Genomic DNA, 27,143 nt, shown 5'->3' with positions numbered 1-27,143 from the left:
GTCCCTGTAATTCCTAAAAGGACTTGCTTCCTTTTTAGATTAACAGCAGACAAACTGTGGTTTGTATATGAAAAGAATCCATATACAAACCATAGTTAATTAAGCTTGCTTGTTTTCACTGGCAACGGTTAAGGGCACAAGGAAGGAGAAGGGGATGACAGAGGACGAGATGGTTGGACAGTGTTCTCGAAGCTGCCAACGTGAGTCCCTAAACATGCTAAAACTTCCCTATTTACCATTTGCTGCTCCTATTTCAGGATGTGTCGTGATGCATTACTGGGCTGAATTTTGCGTTAGGTCCAAAGAATACAATGGTATCAAATGAACCACCAACTTTTCTACGGCCCTCCAGTGAAAATTCCCATGAAGCAACGACCAAGGCCTCCTCTGGGAGTTTAACAGTATGGCGAGGTGCCAAGCATTAGAGAGCCAAAAAAGTTAATGTAGGTCAGCACAGCCTGTATCATTATGATTGGTCTGTTCGAGACACTTAGCCTGTTTAACCAATCCATTGGAGAGCAGCACAGTAGATGTTAGCAAAGCCATTCAGGAGTCACCTGAAACAAAGGGAATTTTGAGCAAATTAAATGCAATTGGACAGGACTGGAAAAAACGTGCTTACCAAGGGTTGTGGGGTTGCGGTGGGGAGATCAGATTTGTATGCTGAAGGAGGATGGAAAATTTATAAAGGTTATGTTACTTATTCGTCTGTAGGATGCATCCCCTCCTTTTGGCTTCAAAGGAGACCTTGTGGCAGTTCACATAGGTTGCCTGTGTGTGTGTGTGTGTGTGTGTGTGTGTGTGTGTGTGTGTGTGTACACACACACAGTAGACCCTCAAGTTATGTACCACTCTGGATACGTAACTTTCGGGTTGTGAACGTGGCAAACCCGGAAGTGTATACACTTCCGGGTTTCGCTGCACGCACATGCGCAAAAGTGCTCTGCACATTGCACGCATGCGCAGATGCACCCTATCGCGTCACACGCATGCGCAGAAGCATCTGTAACCCGAGGTATGACTGCATTATTAATATTACTGGTATTTACATTTTAGTTAGAGATCTTAAAAAAACACTAATGCTAGAAATTGCTTAGTAGGCCTTCTTGGGCAGGAAACTCAATGAAGGAAGAATGTCCTCCGCCTAGAAAGATGGCAACAAGAACTGCACTGGGGCATTTCTCCAAGAAGATCAAATCAGAGCTAACCGAAGACCCCTAACAGATCAGACTTCCCTAAATGACACAGAAAGATGTGGCCTTTCCCATATCTCTCGGGAGACACCCATGTCCCTTGTTTTACAATCTTCGCGCCGAAGGTCAGGGTACAAATTTCTTCGGCAAGCTGTCCCAGCTGCTGCACTTATAACATACACAAATGGCAATCCCACCTAATGCAGCGGCTTTTTTGGGCAGGCTGCCTCTTCACACTCCGGGAATAACACGGATTACGACCAACACACACACACACACACACACACATACACACACACACCCCAAACCAGCAGTAGTGGAAAGTGTCACAGAAAACAAAAACAATCCCAGGCTCCCGACGCAGAGCCTTTCCCATGTCATTCTGCTCACTTGCAAATGGACAGGTGGGAAAGCACTAAAATGTTTATATGGACAGACACCATTCTCATCCCTCGACCGCAGCTGCCAACTCATCAATGCCAATGTTAACCACAGTTTCCCGAAAAGCCAAGACCTGAAATGGAGTTTGAACTGGGTTTTGTAGCTACAGGAGGGCTGCCTGGGTGGCCATCTTGCATTTATCACGTGGACTTTGGGGGCAGGGACAAAGGGCAAGACAAATTGCCAATTTCCCTCTTTCATGGGAAGGCTCAAACACTTAACATATTTGGCCCCCTCCTGCCTGCCAGATACTTATGATCAACAGGTTCTCTGGGAGGTTTAGCTCTCTTTTCCCTGCCAATGGAAACAAGCTCTCTAGTTAAGAAGAAATGCCAAACTGTAAAATAAAGCACACAAACTGAGCTTGTGTATGGGGTCCAAAGGAAAACAGAGCGATACGTTTGGCACCAGCTTGGTTGCAGGAGTCGCCGAAGGAGCCATACAAGGTGCCAATCCAACCGTCTTAGGGACTCCACCCTGGATTTGTGTAGTATTTACTCCTTAGCCTTTTCTTCTCCTGAAGATGCCCTGAAAGGCAGCAGAGGTTTAAGAGCAGAGTTTTTCTTCTGCTTGATGGGTTGACAAGCCCCATCTGCCCTTAAATTACGCTGGCTCCCCAAATTTAGCACTGTTCCCTTGGTGAACGATGCTAGGGATTTACAGAACACATTCCCAAACTGCGCACGTTTATATGAAGTAGCTACACACAGGCAAGCACTGCCTTATTGTCTCCAGTACTGAGAAATGTTGAGGAAGGCTTATTGGCATCTGCCATTAATTTGCAAAATTATGCAGGATTACAGGACCACCCCCACCACCCATAACAGTCATAAAAGTCAATCTGGTCATGCCACAAGTAAGGTGTCGTGATAGATTTCGGACGAAGCTGATAGAAGCTATTCAAATTCCCATGCTTACAAACCACCAAGCATTACTTTTATTTTTTATTTTCCTGACAAGGTGTTTCACTGATACTCTTTTACTCATGGGCTATTACAGGAATGATGGCAGATCTATCCCGGAACTTCAGCAAGTCTGTCATCTTTTATACACTAGAGATGACACGCAAATCCCTCATCTGTTAAGGGTTGAACAGAGTTCACAGTGACTGGCGAACCTCTGGAAAAACCAAGGCATGCTGTTCCCAAAGAGGAGTGAAAAATTTATCAATTTAGGCTTGAATACGCGAGAAAAACTTCTGCAGGGGACTGGAAACAGTTTTTATAACTCAATCGTCAGAAAAGCTCACTGTACAGTAACTGGGAAAAGTGTCTGGTGAACACGACAGCAAGGCCTTGTTAGTATTGCATCCTTTCTCTTGTGCAAAATAAAGACAGGCTGTTATGCCTGCGATGCTCAGAAATCCACACGGGAGTGTTTTGCACTGGATGTCTCAACAAGCAGCTAATTGCATTGTTCTTCTCAATGCAACAGGAGATTTCGTTTATTTTAACAGAGGACTATTTGAAAGGGCGCAGAGCGCCCTAACGCACATTTTACTATTGCTAACAACACCACTTGACAGTTGCAATTATTCATCCCAGGGAAATGTCTCCTTTCAAGAGTCCCAGGTTAAAAAATTATTATTATTATTATTATTATTATTATTATTATTATTATTAAGGGCAGAATCAGGAGGGCTTTTTCTGCTGCACAATGACTTAGTTGGCAGCATACAGCAAGCTTCTCTTAAAACTGCTGTATCAGAAGACATCCACATTTTATGGAGCTTCCGTTCTAAGCGCATGCTTTTTGCAGAACCATGAAGTGGATTTCTGCAAGGCAGTCCCCAACAGAGGTGGAGCTGATGGCAAAGTCTGTTTTTGCGGCTGAAGCTGGTGGGCAGAACACTCAACCCACTCTGACTCCAGGTGGGAGAGGTGTAAAAGGAAGAGGATATCTATCAGAACAACCCTCCATATTTCCCCTTTTGGTGCTATTTCGCAACCACTAACTCAGCATCTTCAGTACTAGGGCTGGTCAATATAGCAATATATCATCCAAAACCAGTTTGAAGTCCATATATAGTGATATTGGTCTCTCTCTCTCTCTCTCTCTCTCTCTCTCTCTCTCTCTCTCTCTCTCTCTCTCTAACTTTTATTTTAAAAATTGTTTTACAATTTAGAATATTCATTTAAACAACCTTAAAATATCAATGACTTCTTCGCTTTCCATGGTTCATTTTGCACAGCATAAATCCCAGTATATTTTATATACAGTGGTACCTCTACCCTGTTTCTCCGAAAATAAGACGTAGCCATAAAATAAGACGTAGCAGGATTTTTAAGCATTCAAGGAATATAGGCCAAACCCCGAAAAGAAGACATAGTGATAGGCGCAGCAGCAATGCCGGCCGCGGCAGAAGGAGGAGGAAAAAAATAAGACACCCCCTGAAAATAAGCCATAGTGTGTTTTTTTGAGGAAAAATAAATATAAGACGGTGTCTTATTTTCGGAGAAACACGGTAGTTGCGGACATGATCCGTTCTGGGGTGCCTTCACACCCCGAAAAGTCTGCAACTAGAGTGGTGCTTCTGCGCAAGCACAGTGCGCGATACACCACTTCTGCACATGTGTGAAGTGTGCAGCGTACTTTTGCGCACGCATCAAAACCCGGAAGTATACACTTCCAGGTTTGCCACATTTGCAAGCCAAAAAGACGCAACATGAACCTAACGCAACACGAGGTAAGACTGTAAACTAAACCATTCAGTATTCCATTGCTACTTCTATCAAGACTTATTTACACTACTGTATTGAATTTATCTTAATGCTGCCAATGTTTTCAAATGTACACAATTTCCCTTCATACAATCAATAAACATTTTCCAAACTTCCTTAAGCAAATGTTCTTCTTGTTCTCTTCTTCTTCTTCTATAAGTTATTCTGTAAGTTAGATCCGGTCAGTTTGACCATTTTTGACCTGCCACTATATTGCGGAATCATGGTGTGAGCGGGTGTGTGCTAGGCAAAAATCACAATGGGGGGGAAACCGTGAAGCCCGTAGATGCCTCTACGAAGCTAAATCTTCATTTCAGACATTGTGATATACCACAATGCTTAGCTGGTGATATATCATGATGTTGAAAACCAGGTATCGCCCAGCCCCATTGAGTACTAGATGGCCTCTGAAGGGGAACAATAGAAGAAGAATGAGTGTCTGTTTTGGTTACAGGTAGGTAGCCGTGTTGGTCTGAGTCGAAGCAAAATAAAAAAATTCCTTCGGTAGCACCTTAAAGACCAACTAAGTTTTTATTTTGGTATGAGCTTCCGTGTGCATGCACACTTGTTGGTCTTTAAGGTGCTACTGAAGGATTTTTTTATTTTGTCTGTTTTGGGTCCTTAATGGGCTGTGCAGCTCAAAGAACGAACACATGCAGAATGAAAAGGAGGCTGTGGAGAAACCAAGCTTACTGTACAAAGGTGAGGAATAGCTCAGTTGGTACAGCATGGGATTCTTAATTGCAGGGACGTGGGTTCAAGACCCACAATGGGCGAAAGATCCCTGAATGAAGGGGGCTGGACTGGATGACCCTCGTGGCCCCTTCCAACGCTACGATTCTATGAAAGGTAATGTTTACATCCATTTCTACACCCAGTTTTGTCTCTGGCCCCACATGTGGCTGGCAAGCGGCCCTTGAAAGATTGCACAGAGAGGAACACGGCCTTCAGACTGAAAAAGATTCCCCAGCCCAACTCTAATGCAAGAAATGTTTCTGTGAGGTAACTAAATTTGGCCCATTCCAGGTGTGTCCTTTGATCTATAAAGCTCTCACGTCTTTCTCTCTGAACATTAAAGGCTTCCAGTTTTCTATTAGCGCCAGAGGCAAAAATCATACACCGCAAACTCATTCTCAAGAGTGAATTCTTGGGCAGCCAAAATGGCAAAGCAATGCAGAAGAGGATTGCATCGGCTGTAGGGTTTTCTATTTTATCTGTGTATTTTATCTATAAGCCACCTGGGTTACTAATATTGGGAAAAGGGAGGAGGAGGAGGAGGAGGAGGAGGAGGAGGAGGAGGAGGAGGAGGAGGAGGAAGAAGAAGAAGAAGAAGAAGACAGAAAAAATATTCAGAGAAAAAAGCCCTAAGGGTGAATTGCCATAGAAACAAATGCATTTTCCATCTTCCATGTTGAGTTGCATTTTTCTCCAAAATACAACCTCATTTTTTAGGTGGCAATACAAGTTTCCAATTTTGAAAAGAGGCTCATAACTCTTCAAAGTAGTACACCGAAGTCATGTCTTATGAACTTGCTGTTTACTTCCTCTTTATCATGAAAATACTCAAAAACCAGACCAACCAAATTCCCCCCCTCCAAAAAAAAATACACTAACAGGCTTTCTTTGTTGTTGTTTTTAATGCTGGCTGAGAAATATTAGCTCACATGACTCCCTCAACACAGCACTTCACACATTCTTTTCTACTAAACATTTCCAAGACATCTCAACAGATTTAAACACATACCAAAAGAACTTCCAATTTGCTGGATTATATTATCCAGCAAAGCTTTTTTCTGTCGAAGATAATCCCTTACATTCCCTAATATAGGCATTTTACAAAAAATAAAATAAAATCACGAGGCAGCAGTTTTGAAACACTCTTATAAATAAAATTATAAAGTTAGTACTATACCATGAAACGGGTGGGGGGGATCCCCTCCTTGTTGCAGTCTCAAGCATAGTGCTTTGTTAGCATCCTAATTCCTAATTACTTCCGTTTTCTGGCTCGCTTCACTTTTGGTTCCACAACTTAAGTAATTGATTTGAACAGCTACAGGTTGCCAATGCCAAATCTCAGAACTCGGGCAGATGATAAGCGACGGTGGCTAGTGAAGTGACAACCCGGAAGCAGAGGGGGGAATGTCAGCAGGCAACTGAAGCTCTAACGGGAGGAAAGGAAAACAGGCAAATCGCCTCTCTTTTTCTCCTCTCTGTTACGAAGGCTTTAGGCAGGGTGCCTACGATTCTTCGAGAACGCTATTTTAACAGGGCGACGGTGGCGTCGAATAAAATGCTGTGTCAAGAGCTGTCTTCAACAACTGTATATATTACTAGGTCATGCATGGATCAGGTATCTAGACCCGTAGGTGCTCTGATGGTATCGGTCAGGCATTTGTTACAGCATTAGCCTAGCACCAAAGGTCCAGGGAAGAGCAAGAGGCAGACAACTGCAGATACACACCATTTACTGGCTCAGAAGGGAATGGGGCAGATTCAGCAGGAACATCTCCCAAAGCACAACATTTATAGGCTTCTTAATCATGTCGTAGCCTTGAGCAGGGCTAGAAACTCAGAAATATAGGCTAGGTGCCAAATGGTTCGTATTAAACCAAGGTTACAGTCACCGAAACGAAATGTCCAGTTGCCATTTGGGGAGCTCTAAAGTCTTATTTTTCAAACGATGGACTGATTGTGATTTGATCCTCAGTTAATAATATTAATAAGAATTTTATTATTTATACCGCGCCCATCTGGCTGGGTTTCCCCAGACACTCTGGGCAGCTCCCAACAGAACACTAAAAACAGAATAAAACTTCAAACATTAGAAACTTCCCTAAACAGGGCTGCCTTCAGATGTATTCTAAAAGTCAAATAGTTGTTTATTTTTTTGACATTTGATGGGAGGCCATTCCACAGGGCGGGCGCCACTACCGAGAAGGCCCTCTGCCTGGTTCCCTGTAGCTTTGCTTCCTGCAGTGAGGGAACCGCCAGAAGAAAGACCCTCAGTGCTGGACCTCAGTGTCCGGGCAGAATGATGGGGGTGGAGATGCTCCTTCAGGTATACTGGGCCAGGGCCGTTTAGGGCTTTAAAGGTCAGCACCAAGACTTTGAACTGTGCTCGGAAACGTGCTGGGAGCCAATGTAGGTCTTTCAGGACCGGTGTTATGTGGGTCTCTGCAGCCACTTCTGGTTGCCAGTCTAGCTGCCGCATTCTGGATTAGTTGTAGTTTCTGGGTCACCTTCAAAGGTAGCCCCCCATAGAGCGCATTGCAGTAGTCCAAGCAGGAGCTAACCACTCTGGCGAGACAGTCTGCGAGCAGGTAGGGTCTTAGCCTGCGTACCAGATGGAGCTGGGGGACAACTGCCCTGGACACATAATTGACCTGCGCCTCAGGCGAAGAACGTCGAAAACTTAAAGAAGAAAGGTCACTTGATCCAGGGACAGTTCACATACTATATTGGCCTATTCCAACCTCTTTTTCTGAAGGGTGTCTGCTGCTGCTCAGGCTGCACAGAAAAAGCCATTTGGTTCCATCAATTCAATCCAATTGTGCAGATAAAATACAACTGATGGAATTCTACAGGATGGGGTATTAGTGTGTGAAAACAGTCCAGATCCAATGATTCCCAGCCATGCACCTCCAGATGGTGATGACATCTTTACTTGGTGGGAAACGCGCCTGGCGCCTGGCTAATTTCAAGCACTGGTTGAGGAAACACTGAGGTTAGCTTTTCCTTCGGCACCATGGGGGAGGTCTTTGGAGTACACCAAAGGCCTCTACAAATCCACAGGCCAGCAGCTGGCGAGAAATGCCTCTGCTCGCCACGGCGTGAGAGACTCTCCTCACAAAGTATTACAATTACAAGAGCTCTAATTCAAGGCCAACCGAATCACTTCCAGTGAGGTGACAAAATTCAAAGCACACACAAGTCTAAACCAACATTGTCGAGCTACGCTTTGGCTTGTTTATCCGCTGAAAAGGAAGAAAAAGCAGGCCTTCAGCTCGAGGCCACTAGGGCAGCAGCGGACAGAAGGCACAATACAAAGACTTGTTTGAACGAAGCCCATGTGTTACAGATAGAAGAAACTTTCCAGCCCGGCTAGAGGCAGCATGCAAAATCCTCAGTTGGATTAGGAAGCATGTGTGCAAAATTTGCATGGTTCAGATGGCAGACTGGAACATGCAAATCCCCAGGTTGGTAAAGTGCTGCAACTCAGTGGGGAGAGCATTTCATACAGGCTTCCTCAACCTCGGCCCTCCAGATGCTTTTGGCCTACAACTCCCATGATCCCTAGCTAGCAGGACCAGTGGTCAGGGATGATGGGAATTGTAGTCTCAAAGCATCTAAGGGGCCGAGGTTGAGAAAGCCTGGTCTCATATGCATGCAGATGGCTGCATGTCCAAACCCTGACAATTCCTGACAGCGACCCCTGTCTGAAGGTGCAGGGGGGTCGCTGCCAACCAGTGTAGACCAGAGTTTCCCAAACTTGGCTCTCATCACCCCTGACCACTGGTCCTGCTAGCAAGGGATAATGGGGGCTGTAGTCCAAAAACAGCTGGAGACCCAAGTTTGGGGAACTCAGTCCTAAACTAGGTGGAACAATGGTCTGACTCTGTATAAGGAAGCTTTCTGTGGTCCTCTAGCACTTCATTAGAGAGCTGAAATCTTATGAATCCTAAAACAGAGCTGGGCTGGGGGGGGGGTCCAGATTCAATCTTCCTGCTCCTCCTCCTTTGCCAACTCAGCAATCGGTGAGATTTCGTCGTTCTATGAAGACAGCCATATGTGTGCCACCCCTGCTAAACTCCATGCCGTCTGCTGGATTGGAGCCAAATCGTAACTACCTTAGGTCACAGGACCAGAAGGGACAAGCCAGAGGGTTTTTATTATTGTTGTTGTTGTTGTTGTTGCTGCTGCTGTTGTTTCATTAGTTGCTTGCTGCATGGAATGCTTACACACACACACACACACACACACACACACACACACACACAACAGAAACCAAAGGAAACAAAACGGTGTTATTCACACACACACACACACAAAGCTCATTCTGCACTATGGAGCAAAAGTGAGCAGGGTTAAATCAGAAACTCCCTCTTCAAATTGCTCCTCACCTCGTGCTTAGTCACTGTGCAAACTGTTGCCACACGATGTGTGCACAAGAGGGCGGGGAAAGCACCTTTTCACACACACCCCGGCATGTTCCCACACCTGACAGGTGACTCTCTCCACCCTAGCCATGTGCCAGGATTGTGTTTATTAAGCAGAGAACAGAGTGCCACATGCCTTGGGCTCACCATAATAATAATAATAATAATAATAATAATAATAATAATAATAATAATAATCCTGCCTTGCAACAAACAGCACTCCATGCTTCCAGGGAAGGGGCCCCATCCCAACCAATATTTCCTGATTGACTGGCAAGCAGAAAGGAAGCTCTCCTTCTAATCACTCAGAATCGAAATTTGTCTCCCCTGTTCAGAACAGGCTGATGTAAGAAGGCGCTAGCTTTCTGCCACCAGAAATTGGAGATGCTTCCTTGCATTTGCCTTGATATGCTGAGCCCGTGGGTTGTTTCTTTGGCTTGCAGCGAGGCAGTTAAAAAAAGAAAACTTGCCTAGTACTCCTACCCATGTAAACAAGCCCTCGGAGAATCTATTTTTATGTACAGTCGCTGATTTTCACCTTAATTGTGTCTTGCTCAGAATGAGCTGAACAATGGCTACGTAGACGCGTAAAGCCAAACCATGGTTTAGTGTTACATGCACAATCAGGAAGTAGCCTACGGCTCATGCATTTCCCCCTCTCCCCCGCACCCTTTGGCAAAGAGGAGGACTCTGCCGGAGTTTATTTTTACCTTCCACCTGGGCCACCTGGGCCAGAGATTGTGTTTTAAAATGAACTCTGGTTGGTTAAAAAAAATCAACTTTTAGAAACCGTGGTTGACATTTCCTCCTTTTGAAAATGACCGGTTTGTTTTTAAACTGTGATCCAATGATATCAAGCTAACATTTTAGGAAAGTCAAACTAAATTGTGGGTCATAGCAGCTCCTTCCTGCTCATGCGTGTAAAGCTGTATCCGTTTTCAGTTTCTACAATCAGACAACTAATGGTGAGCAACTATTTTTTAGATGTTACTTGATTAATTCAAACCTACAGTAGCACCTACAATGCCCATCTGTTAGAGTTCTTTAACACTGAGAACAGATACCATTGGGACGCGGGTGGCGCTGTGGGTTAAACCACAGAGCCTAGGGCTTGCCGATCAGAAGATCGGCGGTTCGAATCCCTGCGACGGAGTGAGCTCCCGTTGCTCGGTCCATGTCCTGCCCACCTAGCAGTTCGAAAGCACATCAAAATGCAAATAGATAAATAGGAACCGCTACAGCGGGAAGGTAAACGGTGTTTCCGTGTGCTGCTCTGGTTCGCCAGAAGTGGCTTTGTCATGCTGGCCACATGACCCGGAAGCTATATGCCGGCTCCCTCGGCCAATAATGCAAGATGAGCGCGCAACCCCAGAGTCGGTCACGACTGGACCTAATGGTCAGGAGTCCCTTTACCTTTACCTTACTTATACCCACCCCATCCATCTGGTTGTGTTTCCCCAGCCACTCTGGGCAACTCCCAGCAGAATAACAACAACAACAACAACAACAACAACAACAACAACAACAACATCTGTTCACATGTGTCACAGTTCTACAGCCTGCTTATTTTGAATGCTTATACCAATGCAACTTCTGATTGTAACCAAAATACTTTGGTTTTAGTTATCATAATATAACTGAAGCAGTTTGACCACTTTATAAACAGTTGCATTATAGTTATCCGTCTTACATACTTCAAGCAGAGGGTTGTGTCCTAACACTGCCATCTTCCATTCACACAAAGGAGTTTCTATTCTTCCCCTCCCGTCCTGCAAGTCCCCAGTTGTCACCAAAATCTGCAGCGGGAAGGTCCCCTGACTCTTTGGAGTGGATGGGGGGGGGGGTAGTAGGAAAAGAAAGGGGACAGAGTAGAAATTCAGTCTGTGCACATGCATGCACAAAAGAATTTGAAAGCAGGCAGCTGCTGTGTTTATAGGACTTGATAGAAAAACCTTGCTATATCCCAAAAAGAACCACATTGAGGATTCCATCTGAATAGGAAATCGCTCTTTTCCCTCCCTACAAAGTGTCTCTCACCATCAAGAGTTAGAAGCTTCCAAGCCGCACAGCACCTGACGTGCTGAAAATAAGCTAGATTCTCTCTTACTGTTTGCCATCATCCTTTGCCTAGATAAGACATTTCATCACTCCCTCTCCACAATTAGCCAATTTCCAAACACCTCATCGCTCCACATTGATAAATCTGAACTTTGAAGAGTTTGCAGCTATGAATCCACGCCGAGTGGCTCTTTTACATTAACAGCTTGTCATTAGATTAGCCGACATTCACGTTTCCTACAGTCGTCCGTCCGTCCGTCCCCCCCCCCCCCCGGCCGCCCCCATTCCTGGCCATGCACCAGATCATTGCTACATGGGCCACTATCATGCCATAAAAAACATTCCTCTGTACTTACGTAGAAAGTGTTTTTCCAGTAAGGCAATTTCCAGATGGCCTTTGATCTCATTTAATCTGTCCGACTCCGTTCTGTTGTAATCCTGGACTCCCGAAGCCATGTTGATGGTCCCAGGACCAGCCTGCACAGGGGAAAGGCAGAGAGAACAAAAACGTTGGTGGGTAAGAAAGCAGCCTCTCTCAAGGGGGGTCGTCTGCACACTCCAAAAGAAAAGAAAAAACCGAAGCAATTCATAAGACGCGGGTGCGGATTACTGTTATTATTATTATTTTTAAAGCAAAGTGCAGAACAGATCGACAAACCTCTTATTCAGCATTAGCCTGCTGAAATAAATCAATAGGAGCTAAAAGAAAAGAAACCCTTCAGTCAGCCGTCTTGAGGACACTGCGCATGCTCAGGCTCTCTGAGAGCCATAAGGGAAAGCATTCCGAGTTCTGCAGCAAAAAATCATCACCATCAAAACTCTTCTCTATTGGGTGGAAAGCACTTTTCAAATTATGGGCATTCCAAGCCAATAGACCCGTTTGGGTTTTTTTTTTTTCTTCAAAGGGAAGTATTTCAGCAATTATCAGCAATGTGAATGAAAGCATTTGCTGAACATTGGCTGACGCGGCATAAATCCCGTCTCATGTATATGCTAATATATGATGGAGGGAGCCGTAACAAAGGAGGGAGAGAGACCGCAGTCCTCGTGCGAGGCAGACAATAGAGAGGAGCACCCATGTTTGGAGCATATGAGAGAAAAACCTTCGAAGTTTAAATACCTAGCACCCGTTGGACACAGCCAATTTCCTTCTGTGCAAAAATAAAGAGTGGGGAAGAAGTGCAAAGTTCAGGAGGCAGACAGCAATAACTCCCTAGAAAAGAGAGCTATTTTCAAGGAACCGAGAAGCTACATAAAGTGTAAACCAAGGAAAATATATATATACACACCAAAAAACCAGAGGCACTGTATGTGTGCAGATATCTTTGACAAAGTGGATTGCTAAACTGCATGAAATGAGTCGGCAGGGAGCTAATAAACACATTAAAGGTAAAGGTAAAGGGACCCCTGACCATTAGGTCCAGTCATGACCGACTCTGGGGTTGCGCGTTCATCTCGCATTATTGGCCGAGGGAGCCGGCGTATAGCTTCCAGGTCATGTGGCCAGCATGACAAAGCCGCTTCTGGCGAACCAGAGCAGCACATGGAAACGCCGTTTACCTTCCCACTATAGCGGTTCCTATTTATCTACTTGCATTTTTGACGTGCTTTCGAACTGCTAGGTTGGCAGGAGCTGGGACCGAGCAACGGGAGCTCACCCCGTCACAGGGATTCGAACCGCCGACCTTCTGATCAGCAAGCCCTAGGCTCAGTGGTTTAACCCACAGCGCCACCTGGGTCCCTTAATAAACACATTACGGGGTCAAAATTATCAAACTATGTCAGGATGCAAAGTACCACTAAGGGCTGCTTTTATAGTTGTATATTGGTTATCGCTTGCCCTACAACAAATGACATTTCTGGATGTGCACAGTCAACACTAATAATAATAATAATAATAATAATTTATTTATACCCCGCCCATCTGGCCAGGTTCCCCCGGCCACTCTGGGTGGCTTCCAACAAAATACAGAAATACAGAAATCCATCAAACATTAAAAGCTTCCCTAAACAGGGCTGCCTTGAGATGCCTTCTAGAGGTCTGGTAATTGTTGTTCTCTTTGACCTCTGGTGGGAGGGCATATTGCTTGGAAGTAAACCAGGTGAGAATAAAATATATTTTTAAGAAGTGTGGCCAATTAACTTGGCATTGCCAGAAGACACACGATGCAACAACGTGCTGAAACTAAGCATGTCAGGGGACAGAAGACCCATTGCTTTGTCCATTGAGTTCCACGGAAGAAAGGTGAGATATCAATGCAACTTTAAAATGGCTCACGGGCCAATTTAGTCGCCAGTCAATTATGCAGCTCCCCTCCAAGCCAATTTCTACTCTGTCTTTCCAACACAAGTTTGTGTGATAACAGTTACGATTGGCTCGCCACCTTCATTCAATAATAGATTGTGAAAACTTTGGCAGAGTCACATGCAAAGTTCACAGGTGTAAATTATGCACTGCAAGACAATGCAGGTGTCAAAAATTATAAAATCCCCGCTGCTGACAAGTAGAATGGAAGTTATACGCTTGGCATGGAGCAAATCTTAGCAGCAATCTTTAATAACCCAGAACAAGACAAACAGCATTACTTGTGGAACTATGCCAACGTATGCTAAACCAAATGTAGTTAAATAGCGTGGCAGGCATGACTAAAATGCTCTCCGTCAGGTATTACTACAATACTGTAGCTCCTTTCTGAGCCACTCCTCTGAGCCTGTTCCACAATTTTAAAAGGGTTTTCTGCCATGACACCGTCAGTCCCTGAAAGGATTTCATCCGCATCCATTAGAGTTTTCATGAAAAATCAGGGGGGAAGGGGGAAGAATGCAAACTTTTCTCTCCTAAAATTCTTGGCTCCAACGTCTCAAAGCACATCCATGTTTCGGTTCCATCGCAAAGTTTCCAAAAAAAAGCAAAAATTCCGACGATGTCACCAAAATTTCCCTGTGTACTTTTTCCTTTCTAATATTTACACAGGGCACAAAAGGCAGGCTTTTTATTGCTAAACACCAGCTGTGTTGCAAAATATTGTAAACCTTTCTTAAAATGTGCTCGCTCCTCTCAGGAAGTCACATGGCAATGAAATATAGCAAAGCTGAACCCAGAGCTAAGGCGCAAGGCTTCAGCCACAGAAGGTTTTCCCATTAACCATGACACATTTTGTCAGTGCACACTAAACGGGTTGTGCCTATCTTTGTCATTTAATCTTCACAAAAATTACACTCGATTTTCCAATATTAGAATAGGAATTAAGAGGAAAATACGATAAGAAAGAAATATATGATAGGTTCGTTTTAGGAGAATAGCAACGCAAGAAAGGAGGAAATTTTAAAGCTAAGCGATGTGTTGGAGTTTGGAAGTTAATTTTATTTATTTACAATGTTTAGATTTGTGAATAGTGACATTGTTTTGAAGGAGAATCTGTATTGGGTTTTTTTGTAATGTTTTTAAAGTGAATTAATAAAGTTTCTTTTAAAATAAAATAAAAATAGAATAGGAATTTGTAACACCCAGTGCGAATACAATATTTTCCATCGACACGCAACATTGAGCATGCACACATTGTCTTTTCAACTCGATTACCTAAGCACATAGTAACTATAAACTACAGTAGTTTTCTTTTCTTTCCAATTATAGCAGTTTTCTAAAAGCATCTGTTCATCTGCTCACCTGTGGCGAATAATGCTAATGTCTTACAAGAGTGACACGAGCAGTGAGCAGACAAGGTCAGCTAATAGTTTCTTTACAAGGCCGTGTAAAATGGTGGTGTAACTACAGATTTGGCCCAAGAAAACCGGAAATTCCCATTTTGCTGGAATCTGTGTGTTTAAAGCAGCAAGAGTCGAAGAGTCACCTTTAGAAAACTGGGTTCTCTACACAGTAATCTAGAAAGAATTGCATGAGATATAATCTCATGAAACCGGATACAATGCAGGTACCCTGCTCAGGTTCCAACATGTATTAACTACTATGAGAACAACTTGCATCTTGCACTTGGGTCTTTATTTCTACCCATGTAACGTATATAGCTATGCACCTGAAATAACATTTCATTTCATATGTAATGCAAACAACAGCATGGGCCCTTTGTATCGTGTTTTCTAGATGCAGCAACAGATGAAACAAAAATTTGTTTTGAATTATAAATGATCCCAACCATTTGGGGAAAAAACCGCACAAACAGTGTGTTCCTGTACGTGTCCACACAAAAGCCAGCCTCCTTGGGTTCAATGGGATTTACTCCCAGGTAAGCAAGCATAGGATGTCATTTGATATGCAACCACACCGGTGAAAGTTGTGGACAATGTATAGAACTGCGATAATTATATGTTGGAAATGCAAAGAGAAGGGAGGCACCTTTCATCATATGTGGTGGACATGCAAGGCAGTACAGTCGTACCTCTTGTTATGTCGGTCTCTAATTGCGTTTTTTCAGGATACGAACGCGGCAAACCTAGACGTGAATACTTCCGGGTTTCGCTCTGCACATCTCACACATGTGTAGAAGCACCCTATCGCGCCACGCGTGTGCACAGAAGTGGCACTCTAGTTGCGGACTTTTCAGGGTGCGGACGGCACCCTGGAACAGATCGAGTCCGTAACTAGAGGTACCACTGTAAAAGCATTTTGGGAAATGATATACCGTATTTTTCCATGTATAACACGCCCCCTATTTTGGGGGACTCCAAATTAATAAAATGGGGGGGGGGAGATTGCCCATAGTTGTTGAACTTTCATTGGGGAGGACTGCCCATAGTTCTTGAGATTTTTTTAGGGGGGATCGCTCACCACCCCCCACTCGCACGCGTCAAAAAAGTCACCTATCATCTATCCCCAAGTTGACGGAAGCCAACAATCGCCCACCCAATTGATGCAGCGACAACCAATCAAGAACAGTCTTCCTGCAGTCACCAATAACACGCCCAATAGCCGCTGACCATCTCCGGCTCGCGGCAGCAACCAATCCCATGCCCCCCCAATGCGTTAACCATGTATAAGACGACCCCCAATTTTCAACATAATTCTTTAAGAAAAATACATTGTCTTATACACAGAAAAGTACGATATGAAATCAAAAAAATGTTTCGAATAACATTTGTGGAGGGAAACCAGAAGCTTTTATATTAGGTCTTATAGGTGCAGAAATACCAAAGGAGCAGAAAAGACTATTCGTGTATGCAACGACGGCAGCGAGGATACTTCTATAGCCCAGAGATGGAAAGATGAAAAAGTCCCAATAAAGAAGAATGGTTAATGAAGAGGATGGACTACGCCAAAATGGCAAAAATGACTGGGAGGATCAGAAACCAGGAAGATAAGAACTTTAATAAGGAATTGGGGGGGGGGTGATTTATAAGTTACCCAGGAGAACACTGCAAACAACTGAAAACATTGGCAGGATTGTTATAACATTTGTAATGTAACAAGAACTATAGTAAAAATAAGAGTTTTAAGGGAAAATGGAAGACGTTCAAAGGTGCAAATGAAAAAGATTAACAATGGAACCTACGTGGGGGGGAGGGAAGTCTAAGGCTTCAGGGAATCCTATTTGTTTAGGATTATGATTGATATTTCAATGTAGATATTATCCGTAAAACTGAATTTAAAAAATCACCTTGTTAAGAAGGATTAGAAAATCCATCTTAAAAAACAGGTCAATTGGCAGCTACCCTGTTTCTCCGAAAATAAGACATACCCATAAAATAAGCCGTAGCAGGATTTCTAAGCAGTTGCGCAATATAAGCCATTCCCCGAAAATAAGACATAGTGATAGGCGCAGTTCTGGAGGGCGCCAAGGAAGAGGCGAGGCTGGGCATGTAATTAAAAAATAAGACATCCCCTGAAAATAAGCTACCGTGGTTTGTTTGTTTGTTTGTTTGTTTGTTTGTTTGTTTGTTTTTTGAGGGGGGGAAATATATAAGGCGGTGTCTTATTTTCGGAGAAACACGGTATTAGCCATGGTGGCTAAACGAACCTCCATTCTCAGAAGCAATCGTAAAATCGTAATTGTGGATTGGGAGCCTATGAAGTAGGTTATATTAAATCAGCGAGAAAAAATAAGATGATCAAACCTATAGGACTATAAGTTTATAAGTAGACTGGCAATCGATACTTGGAAAGCAAACTTTGTTTGAACCCCTCAGGTGCTCCTTTGCACTACAGGTGAACTGAAATGGTTGGGACTCAGCTGCCTTGAGCTGCGTTTTAATTCACACGTCAAGGTCACGCAGCAGAGTCAATATAACAGCTCAACCGTCCACTCTTTTCTTGTGTGTGTGGCATGACACAGAGCAGGTTATTTTTAACTCAAGAGGCTGGAACAGGCAAGTCTACAACACTTGAGAAGAGGCCATCAGCAGCCACCAATATCTGCTCATTGCTTTCACCACGTTGCAAGTCGCTGACTTTATTGCGTTGGTGAACTTCGACGGCCTCCAGCAATTCCAGACTTAAGACCCACCTTCAACACAAGGTCCCTTTTAATCTACCATGCATTGTCCTTCACTTTACTGCATCTGTTTGTCGAGATCTGTCCTTCTACAGAGCTGAATTTATAGAAGCTGCCAGTCACAGGAGTTTGATGTCTAAACTCGGGTGCCTGGGGCCCCTCTGGATTAACTTGTGGCCAAAACAATGGAGACCTGAAAGACCCAGAACCAGATTGCCTAACATTTTTGACATGAAAGCGGCCCTAGAAACCTTCCCGTTTGATCATAGGAAAGGTAGGCATAGTGCAAACACTTCCTTGAGCTCAAGTGCTTCCTTGAGCTCAAGGTACTAAACCCCAGGATAGAAAACATACAGACTCTTAAGGGGAGATTTATTTCAGAAAAATGGTTGCAAGGAGGAGGGTTAAATCTGCCACCTCCCAGTGCATATATGCTCTGATCCAGGCATCCCCAAACTTCGGCCCTCCAGATGTTTTGGACTACAGTTCCCATCATTCCTGACCACTGGTCCTCTTAGCTAGGGTTCATGGGAGTTGTAGGCCAAAACATCTGGAGGGCCGAAGTTTGGGGATGCCTGCTCTGATCCCATTCAAAAAAAAAACCTTTGTAGTTGCCTTTAAGTAATAATGAAAACTTTGGAAAATCCAGCCAGGGGTTGCCTAGCCTACATCATATCTACTTCATTCCTCAGTGGGAAAAATGCGCTCTGCAGCCAATCAGGGTGATTTTCAATATACTCTTGGTATATTCCAGGGCTGTCCTGGTTCCCTGTGGCTTCTTCTGCATTATTATTATTATTATTATTATTATTATTATTATTATTATTAATTATTAATTTCCTGTGAAGCATCTCAAAGCAATTTCGTAATACAACAGAAACGAATATATAAAATAAAACAACTGCATCTTTAAAAACCACTTAACGGCAATTTCGAATCCATTCCAGATACTGGAGTGGGATAAGAATCTCCACGGAGATGGCTTGTTGGAAGAGGAAAGTATTTCGACAGGGAAGATGGCGCCTGTTTGATCTGTAACAGGAGACCGTTCCATAGGGTGGGTGCTGAGACACTAAAGGCCCGCCATGTAGAGCAGAACTCCAGGCAAGATGGCGCCTGCATGAACCCCTGTCCTGCAGGCTGGTGCCAAGCTGAAGAGGGAACCCTGTCAGATCTTGGAGAGCTGTAGCAAGCAGGGTGGATTTGATTTAAGTCACGATTTAAATCACTAGTCAGCAAGATTAGATTTAAATATCCCACCGCCCCCAGAAAGACTCATTCTTGCTGGTAACCTCTTAATATTTGCAACCAGATGAAGGTTTTGTTTTTGGAATAATAAAATTTTCAGAGTAGTTTTTACAGTTATATCAAAAATTACTGATTTGGTTATACTATTAGAAATACAGTGGAACCTCGGTTTATGAACACCTCGGTTTATGAATTTTCGGTTTATGAACACCGCGGACCCATCTGGAACGGATTAATTCATTTTCCATTACTTTCAATGGGAAAGTTCGCTTCAGTTTATGAACGCTTCAGTTTAAGTACCCTGCGGTCCGTCTGGAACGGATTAATCCACTTTCCATTACTTTCAATGGGAAAGTTCGCTTCAGTTTATGAACGCTTCAGTTTATGAACAGATTTCCGGAACCAATTGTGTTCATAAACCGAGGTACCACTGTACAGAGACCGATAATTATGAAATGATGGTGAGGTTTAGTAAGTTAACTGTTTACATTTGGACAACTTTTCTGCTGTACTTAATTGGAAGGAGAAAAGTGATCATTTCCTTAATAACAATTTAATCAATGTATTTAACTAAAACAATAACATTATAGCATATGTATCCATGTTTGTTAACTGATGTGGTTAAATAATTGTTTTTTTAAAAAAAACAGACTGAGTTTTAGCACACATGAAAAACTTATTTCCTGATGGACTATAATGTATCGAATAGAAAACTATCTTTAAAAAGATTTTTTTCCCAAAAAAACATTTTATTTTAAAAATCCAATTTAAATTTAAAAAAAACTGATTAAAATTGTACCTGATTTTTTAAATTTATTTTTTTAAATCATTGATTTTTATCCAGCCCTGGTAGCGAGTCACAGCAGGCAGCACACAGCTAGGCCAACCAAAAGCTAGGTGTTTCCTCTCCCCCATCTTTCCGTCATTCTTCCCCCCTCTCTTTTCCCTCCTCCTCCAGAAGAGGATTACATAGCACCACTAGGATAAGCCACCTCCTGCCCGAATTAAAATGCCAACCCGCCCGTCTTAAAATGCTGGGTTAGTTATCACACGAGTAGCAGGCCGTTTGTACAAGCTGAACACATAATACGCCAGCCCCAGGGATTAGATACTGGCAGGAGCATCTAAAACAAAAGCTGGGGCTGCGGAAGAAGCCAGAAGACCATCTTGGCTGTGAGACCTGCTCCCTGCCTTGCTGGGACTGACTCCAGCTACAAAAAGCTGAGGCCGCCGAACAGACTTTGAGACTGGGGTGTTCTTTCGGGCGTTTTGTTGGGGGAGGTTGTTGCTGTTAATCGATACTAATTTTTTGTATCTTTATTTTTACATCTAATTAAGATTTATGTGGAAATGTGGCTGTGCACTTTTCGATTTGTTTTATTTATTGTTTACAACTACTTTTGTTATGTTTGCAATTATGCACAGTGGAACCTTGGTTCCTGACCTTAATCCATTCCGGAAGTCCATTCTTAAACCAAAGCATTCTTAAACCAAGGCATGGTTTCCCATAGCAGCGGGGAACTCAATTTACAAATGGAACACACTCAACAGGAAGCAGAACATGTTCTGCTTCCAAGGCAAAGTTCACAAACCAAAACACCTACTTCCAGGTTTCCAGCGTTCTTAATCCAAGGTGTTCATAAACTAAGCTGTTCTTAAACCAAGGTACCACTGTAGATATTTTTATGTAAGCGGTCCTGAGCATGGTTTTAACTCTTTGAAAGGTGGCAAACGATAAAATGATGACATAGCTGCCAAGTTATCCCTTTTTTAAAGGGATTTTCCCTTATGCTGAATAGGCTTCCTCGCGAGAAAAGGGAAAACTTGGCAGCTATGAATGATGACGATAATGAAAACAAACAACGGATCAGATTTAACTCCAGTTCCCAGTGGCCTGGTTCAGATAGAACCCTTGGCCATGGTTAGCTCTAGCTAAAATTTACACCCTTCTCTGATTAGGATGTCAAATGTCTAATGAAATCATAGTTATGCTCAGAGGACATCAGTGAGAGCTATTTCTCACCCTGCAAAGCAAGGAGGCAGAAGAGGGGAGTAAATTGCCTTCACCATGGATCACTTTGGTCCATAAGTACTGTATTACTGAACAATGTTTGACAAAACTCAAAAAAGCTCTTGAAACATTTCCCACCCTGATTTATGACTAATTTTTAACTATGGGTGAAAAGCCGGGGGGAGGGGATTTGTGGCCCTCCAGATGTTGTTGAACCACAAATTTTCTTTTCCCTGATCACTGATCCTGCTGGCTGCCAGGGCTGATTGGAGCTGGAAATCTAACAATAATGGAAAAGACCACAGGTTTCTCATCACTGAATTAGATGTTCAGATATGATCCGTCCAGAAAACAAACCATAGTTAAAGCTTTAAGTGCGCGTGGGACTAATAAGAAAAACCAAATGGAGCATCGTTTTCATGTTGCACTTAAAATATTTTTCAAAATAAGAAAATGGCCACGCATCATTAGCCCTAGACAAAAATTCCTCGGTTACATCCTTTGCTCTCTTTCCAACAGAACTCCCCTTGAGCAAATCTCTATTTTGCTGGCTGGAAATAATGTATTTATTACTGCACGGGTTGCAAAACTTGCCTTGGCTGCAAGTCCCGGTAAGTTGAGAGCTAGGCACCAAGACAAGTATCATAAGGTGAAGTGTAAGTGGAGTGCTTAACTTATGCAGGTGTGATTTTTGTATGTTTGTTTTGCTGCTGTTGTTGTTGTTCGGTTTTAAATCAATTATTTGTATAGCTTTTAGCAATAAAGATTCATTCATTCATCCAGGAGTGCCAGCTTGGCCCCGGGGCCGTGGGTGCCATGTAGCATGCATGGCCCTGGCACAGAAATTTGTGGGTGCCTGGCCCCTTCATGGGGAATTTTGTAGGCACCCAGGGAGTTGGCACATAAGTCATTGGCACAGATACTTACAGGGTCTCTCAATTCATCGCTGTCTTTGCCTGTCGTACGAGGTATTTTCATAGGAATTTCATCTCCACATTCAGTGTCGGAAGCATTGGGAGACTCTGCTAAATCGAGGAACTCATCTCTCTTGTGACCTCTGAACCTTATTTTGTCTAACCTCTTTAGCATGTTCAGCACTGCTCCTTTCTGCTTTATCTTAACATGACGGTTGGAGTCCCTGCAAAACACAAAGGGGAGCGGGAGAGGCAAGGGAAAGATTATTTTCGGGGGACATGCATGATAAACATTATAATTATACAGAGTGCTCTTATAATCACATATTGAACGCTTGCGGCGGAAATAGTAATCCCGTTTCCGAAGAAAGAAAGAACACTCTAGCTTACATTTCAAAATCCTTTGTAAAATAAAAAGGTGACTATTAATAGAGAAAGCATTTTGTGGAACAATCATTTCCGCCAGACGGACAGTATGAAAAGCACTGAGGAATAGAACACCACAAAGTTTTGTATCATTTGCTCGCAGAGCAAAACTCTTACCAATTCTATGTTTCAGAGAGGTTGACAGAATAAATTGCTCTTTAGGAAACAGAGCTGTGCAAATCAGCTGGGAAACGCCAGGTTCAAATTTCAACACAATAATGAACTCAATAAGGGGACTTTGAATACAGAGATGATATCAACCTTACGAGCTACAGTGGTGCCTCGCTTAACGAATGCCCTGCTTAACGAAATTTCCGCTTAACGAAAGGTTTTTTCTAGCGGAGGTTGCCTCGCTAGACGAATGCGTTTTACGAAAAATTTGTCTAGCGAATCGCGGTTTCCCATAGGAATGCATTGAAATTCAATTAATGCGTTCCTATGGGCAAAAAAATTCAAAAAAAATTCAATGCATTCCTATGGGATTCGCTAGACGAATTTTTCGTTATAAGAAAAGACCCGTGGAACGAATTAAATTCGTCTAGCGAGGCAACACTGTACTTGGTAAAGATTACTGGGATAATGTATGCGGAGCTATTTGATCACTTGAACAAGCTATATATAAATACAAATCATTTTTAAACTACCCCCCCCCCGGGCAAATGGCAGCAAGACAGCCCAAAAGCTTAGGAAGCAATAACCCTGATACATATTGAATCCTAACAGTTGTACCTTGGATCCCAAATGCCTTGCGAGTCAAACGTTTTGGCTCCCAAACGTCGCAATCCCGGAAGTTAGTATTCCGGTTGCGAATGTTCTTTGGAACACAAATCTCCGACGTGGCTTCCAATTGGCTGCAGGAAGCCAATAATATCCCCTCAAAACTAGTTAAGGTGTTGCAAATACTGTAAGAAGCGTCCCCACCAGTAGCCATTGCAACCTCTTATATTAAAATTATTAAGAAAGGAAATTAACACAAATCAGGAGTGGCTCTTGCACATTTACAGATCTGTGCAAATATTTTTGCTGTGCCCACGTTGGAGAGCAATTCCCACACTCCCCAACTTACAGAAACACACATGCAAACTCCTGTTACCACAGCATTCTCATAGGTGAAAATGTTCTCAAATGGAGACAAGTCTGTATGGTGGCTCATTTGCCAGCAGTAATGTATTTAGCATTAACTCTGGAAGTGTATATTCTCGATTCTGACCAAACTAAGCCTCCTGGTGTATATTTTGCTCTACGAGACCTAGTTTGATCAGAATTGAGTCTGCATTTCCAGAGTTTAATGCTAAATACATTACTGCTGGTATATGAGCCACCATAGACACTAGAGGGCCATGAAAATTTGTGTCCCGGGCTTTTTGGATTCGTCTACTCATGTGCTATCTGAAACCCAAGGGGTGCATTTGTTGCCAGATGTGATTTTTTGTTTGTTTCAGCAATCCGGATGGGTTAGGACAAATGTGGTTCTCCAGCTGTTGTTGGACTACAATTCCCATCATCCCTGACCACTGGTCTTGCGAGCTAGGGATGATGGGAGTTGTAGTCCAAAAACAGCCAGAGACCCAAGTTTGGGAAGCACTGGGTTAGGAGAAATAGAAGAAGCCAAGGAGAAGGTGGTGACAAGGCCCTAAATGGGTAAACACTGACAGCACTGAAAGTTGGGCAGCATGAGAAGTGGGGTGAAAAGCGAGGCATTTCGCAAAAGGTGGGATGGGCAACAAAGGCTACACCATACAGAGAAACTCTGCAGCCCCAAACAGTGACTTCATCCTGTCTGCCAACTGTGTTAACAGATTCTTGGAAGGGGAAGATTTGAGATCCGAAGAAACAATGCAGAAGTCAACAGATGGAAAAGTCTGCCTTGCAACATAACCGCAGAGAAGCTCGCAAGCCAATTCCGTCAGGCTAAATTTGCATTTCTCCTTCTGGAAGCGGAAACCACACCAAGATTACAACACTTTTGGTGTAAAGGAAATCTGTGCACACTTTAGCTCAGAGGTTTTCAACCTTTTTGAGTGCACAGGTCCCTTGACCAACTACATTCTTTCTGTGGCACTCCTGTGGGGCTCAGGAGGCCAGTTACATCAACCCTTGTCTGCGGAGCTGGCAGCCTCTCACGCTTTTTTGAACACTCTCCCTTGTGGAGTTTTCCTTCAGCCTCCTCTCCAATCCCCTCTCCTTGGGAGTCCTCTGGGCAGCCGCTGCCCCTGCCCCTGGTCTCTGAGCTGCATCCTCACCCCCACCCCAAAGAGAGGAGGTTCCTCACACTGCCCCACAGGGACCTGAGACTTGTCTGTCCATTCCCAACAGCAAGGGATGGCGGACTGGCTGGCTGGGCTCCCTCGCCCACTTGTTTCCTTACTCCGAGGCTGCCTCAGATCCTGGCAACCAGTACCCCCTGGCCAGCCCCAAAGGCACCATTCACCTGGGGAGCTTGCACAAAACAGCCATCTAAAGCCATCGGAAGGTGAGACACGAGAGGGCATCAGAGGAGGGAGGGAGGGAGGGAAGGAAAGAGGGACAGAGGCCAGAGTTGCCCAAGGCATCCCTGACCATCATTCCAGGCGCCCCAGGGTACCACGGCACACTGGTTGAAAACCACTGCCTACCTAAATGCTAAAGGCAAACTAGGGAGGCGGGTGGCACTGTGGTCTAAAACCACTGAGCCTCTTGGGCCTGCCGATCGGAAGGTCGGCAGTTCGAATCCCTGCGACGGGGTGAGCTCCCATTGTTTTGTCCCAGCTCCTGCCAACCTAGCAGTTTGAAAGCATGCCCATGCAAGTAGATAAATAGGTACCTCCGTGGCGGAAAGGTAAATGCTGTTTCTGTGCGCTCTGGTTTCCGTCACGGTGTCCCGTTGCGCCAGAAGCATGCTGGCCACATGACCCGGAAAGCTGTCTGTGGACAAACACCGGCTCCCTCAGCCTGAAAAGTGAGATGAGCACTGCACCCCATAGTCGCCTTTGACTGGACTTAACTGTCCAGGGGTCCTTTACCTTTTTTAAATGACAGTTAAGTCCAGTCGCAGACGACTCTGGGGTCGGGCGCTCATCTTGCTTTACAGGCCAAGGGAACCGTGTTTGTCCGCAGACAGTTTTTCTGGGTCATGTGGCCAGCATGACTAAGCCCCTTCTGGTGCAACGAAACACTGAAACCAGAGCAGTGCACGGAAATGCTGTTAACCTTCCTACCGGAGCGGTACCTATTTATTTACTTGCACTGGCATGCTTTCAAACTGCTAGGTTGGCAGGAGCTGGGACCGAGCAACAGGAGCTCACCCAGTCGCGATGATTCGAACCGCCAACCTTCTGATCGGCAAGCCCTAGGCTCTGTGGATTAACCCACAGCGCCATCTGCGTACCTCCATTCTAGTTGCAGATAAATACTTTATAACACTGGAACATATCCTACAAATATGGTTTTTACCCCCGGTTCTTCTTGCATTGGTACCGTATTTTACTTTAAATGTTGCATCGTCACTCCTGAATTTCAGAAGATCATATATGGAAGCTAGATTTGTGTGACGGAGCTCAAGCCGTTGCAGGCATTTGAATCGCCGACCTTCTGATCGGCAAGCCCAAGAGGCTCAGTGGTTTCAGCAGAAGCCACAGAATTTAATTTGCCAATACGCATCCAGGAATTGACTCCGCCTCAAAAAAAACTTTAGTTACTTTATTTCAATAAAGTATATATGATCATAGAAAACTAGGAGAAAATTTCTCCAAGACCACTTTTCATAATGCATACATTAATCATAACCAGCATTAGAAATTAGCCAGGCACCAGGCGCATTTTCTGAGTGGCAGGGGTCCAACTGCAACCACATGGAGATCTCTGGATGCCGGGCCAGCAACTGGGGAAAACAAAATGTCACATAGAGAATGATCTGGAATATTTTCCTTGGAGATTGAATTTGTTTTGATTCTGGATTGTTTTATTTGACGTTTTAATGTGTTGTGAACTGCTTTGAGATTCTTCTTTGAAATATAAAGCGGTATAGAAATGAAATTATTATTGGTAGTAGTGTTTTTGTTTTTATTGTTAAATCCCATTGCAAAAATAATAATAATGCATTTCACTGTATCTGAAGAAGTGTGCATGCACACGAAAGCTCATACCAAAATAAAAACTTAGTTGGTCTTTAAGGTGCTACTGAAGGAATTTTTTTAATAATGCCCTAGACATTCCATTGTGGTGACCATAACCTAGGTTTAAGGTGCTATTTGGCAACTAGACTATATGCAGTACCTGAGTTTCTATCACCGATCATTAACAACAAATACTGATTTAATAAATACAGTATACCGTATATCAGTACAGTCCCAAATTTAATTATGTTATGTAAGCTGCTTTGAAGAGCCATCTGAGCCACGAGGCAAGGTAGAAATATACAATGGAATAAAACAGGAAACCCTCTTGTGCAAAGGAGCCTTTATAGGGTCAAGGTTAGGAGTCCTGTAAAAGTGTTCCCTGGTCTATTTTTAGGGTGCAGAGGGATCCCAACAATTAAGAGAAAGCCCTTCA

The 27,143-nt window shown here is 43.7% G+C and overlaps 1 protein-coding gene across 1 annotated transcript in view; it reads right to left on the bottom strand.

Annotated features, from left to right (window-relative positions):
* Window positions 1-27,143, bottom strand: part of GRAMD4 (GRAM domain containing 4) — a 91,496-nt gene that overhangs the window by 43,593 nt on the left and 20,760 nt on the right. The window contains exons 2-3 of the mRNA XM_035126853.2: window positions 22,201-22,411; window positions 11,925-12,045 (exon numbers count right to left, since the gene is read on the bottom strand). Coding sequence (XP_034982744.1) covers window positions 11,925-12,045; window positions 22,201-22,411 — 332 coding nt within the window. The remainder of the gene's footprint in view (window positions 1-11,924; window positions 12,046-22,200; window positions 22,412-27,143) is intronic.

This window comes from Zootoca vivipara, chromosome 10, assembly GCF_963506605.1.
Source record: "Zootoca vivipara chromosome 10, rZooViv1.1, whole genome shotgun sequence".
NCBI classification, from domain to species: domain Eukaryota; kingdom Metazoa; phylum Chordata; class Lepidosauria; order Squamata; family Lacertidae; genus Zootoca; species Zootoca vivipara.
This window is presented reverse-complemented; position numbering and strand designations above follow the sequence as displayed.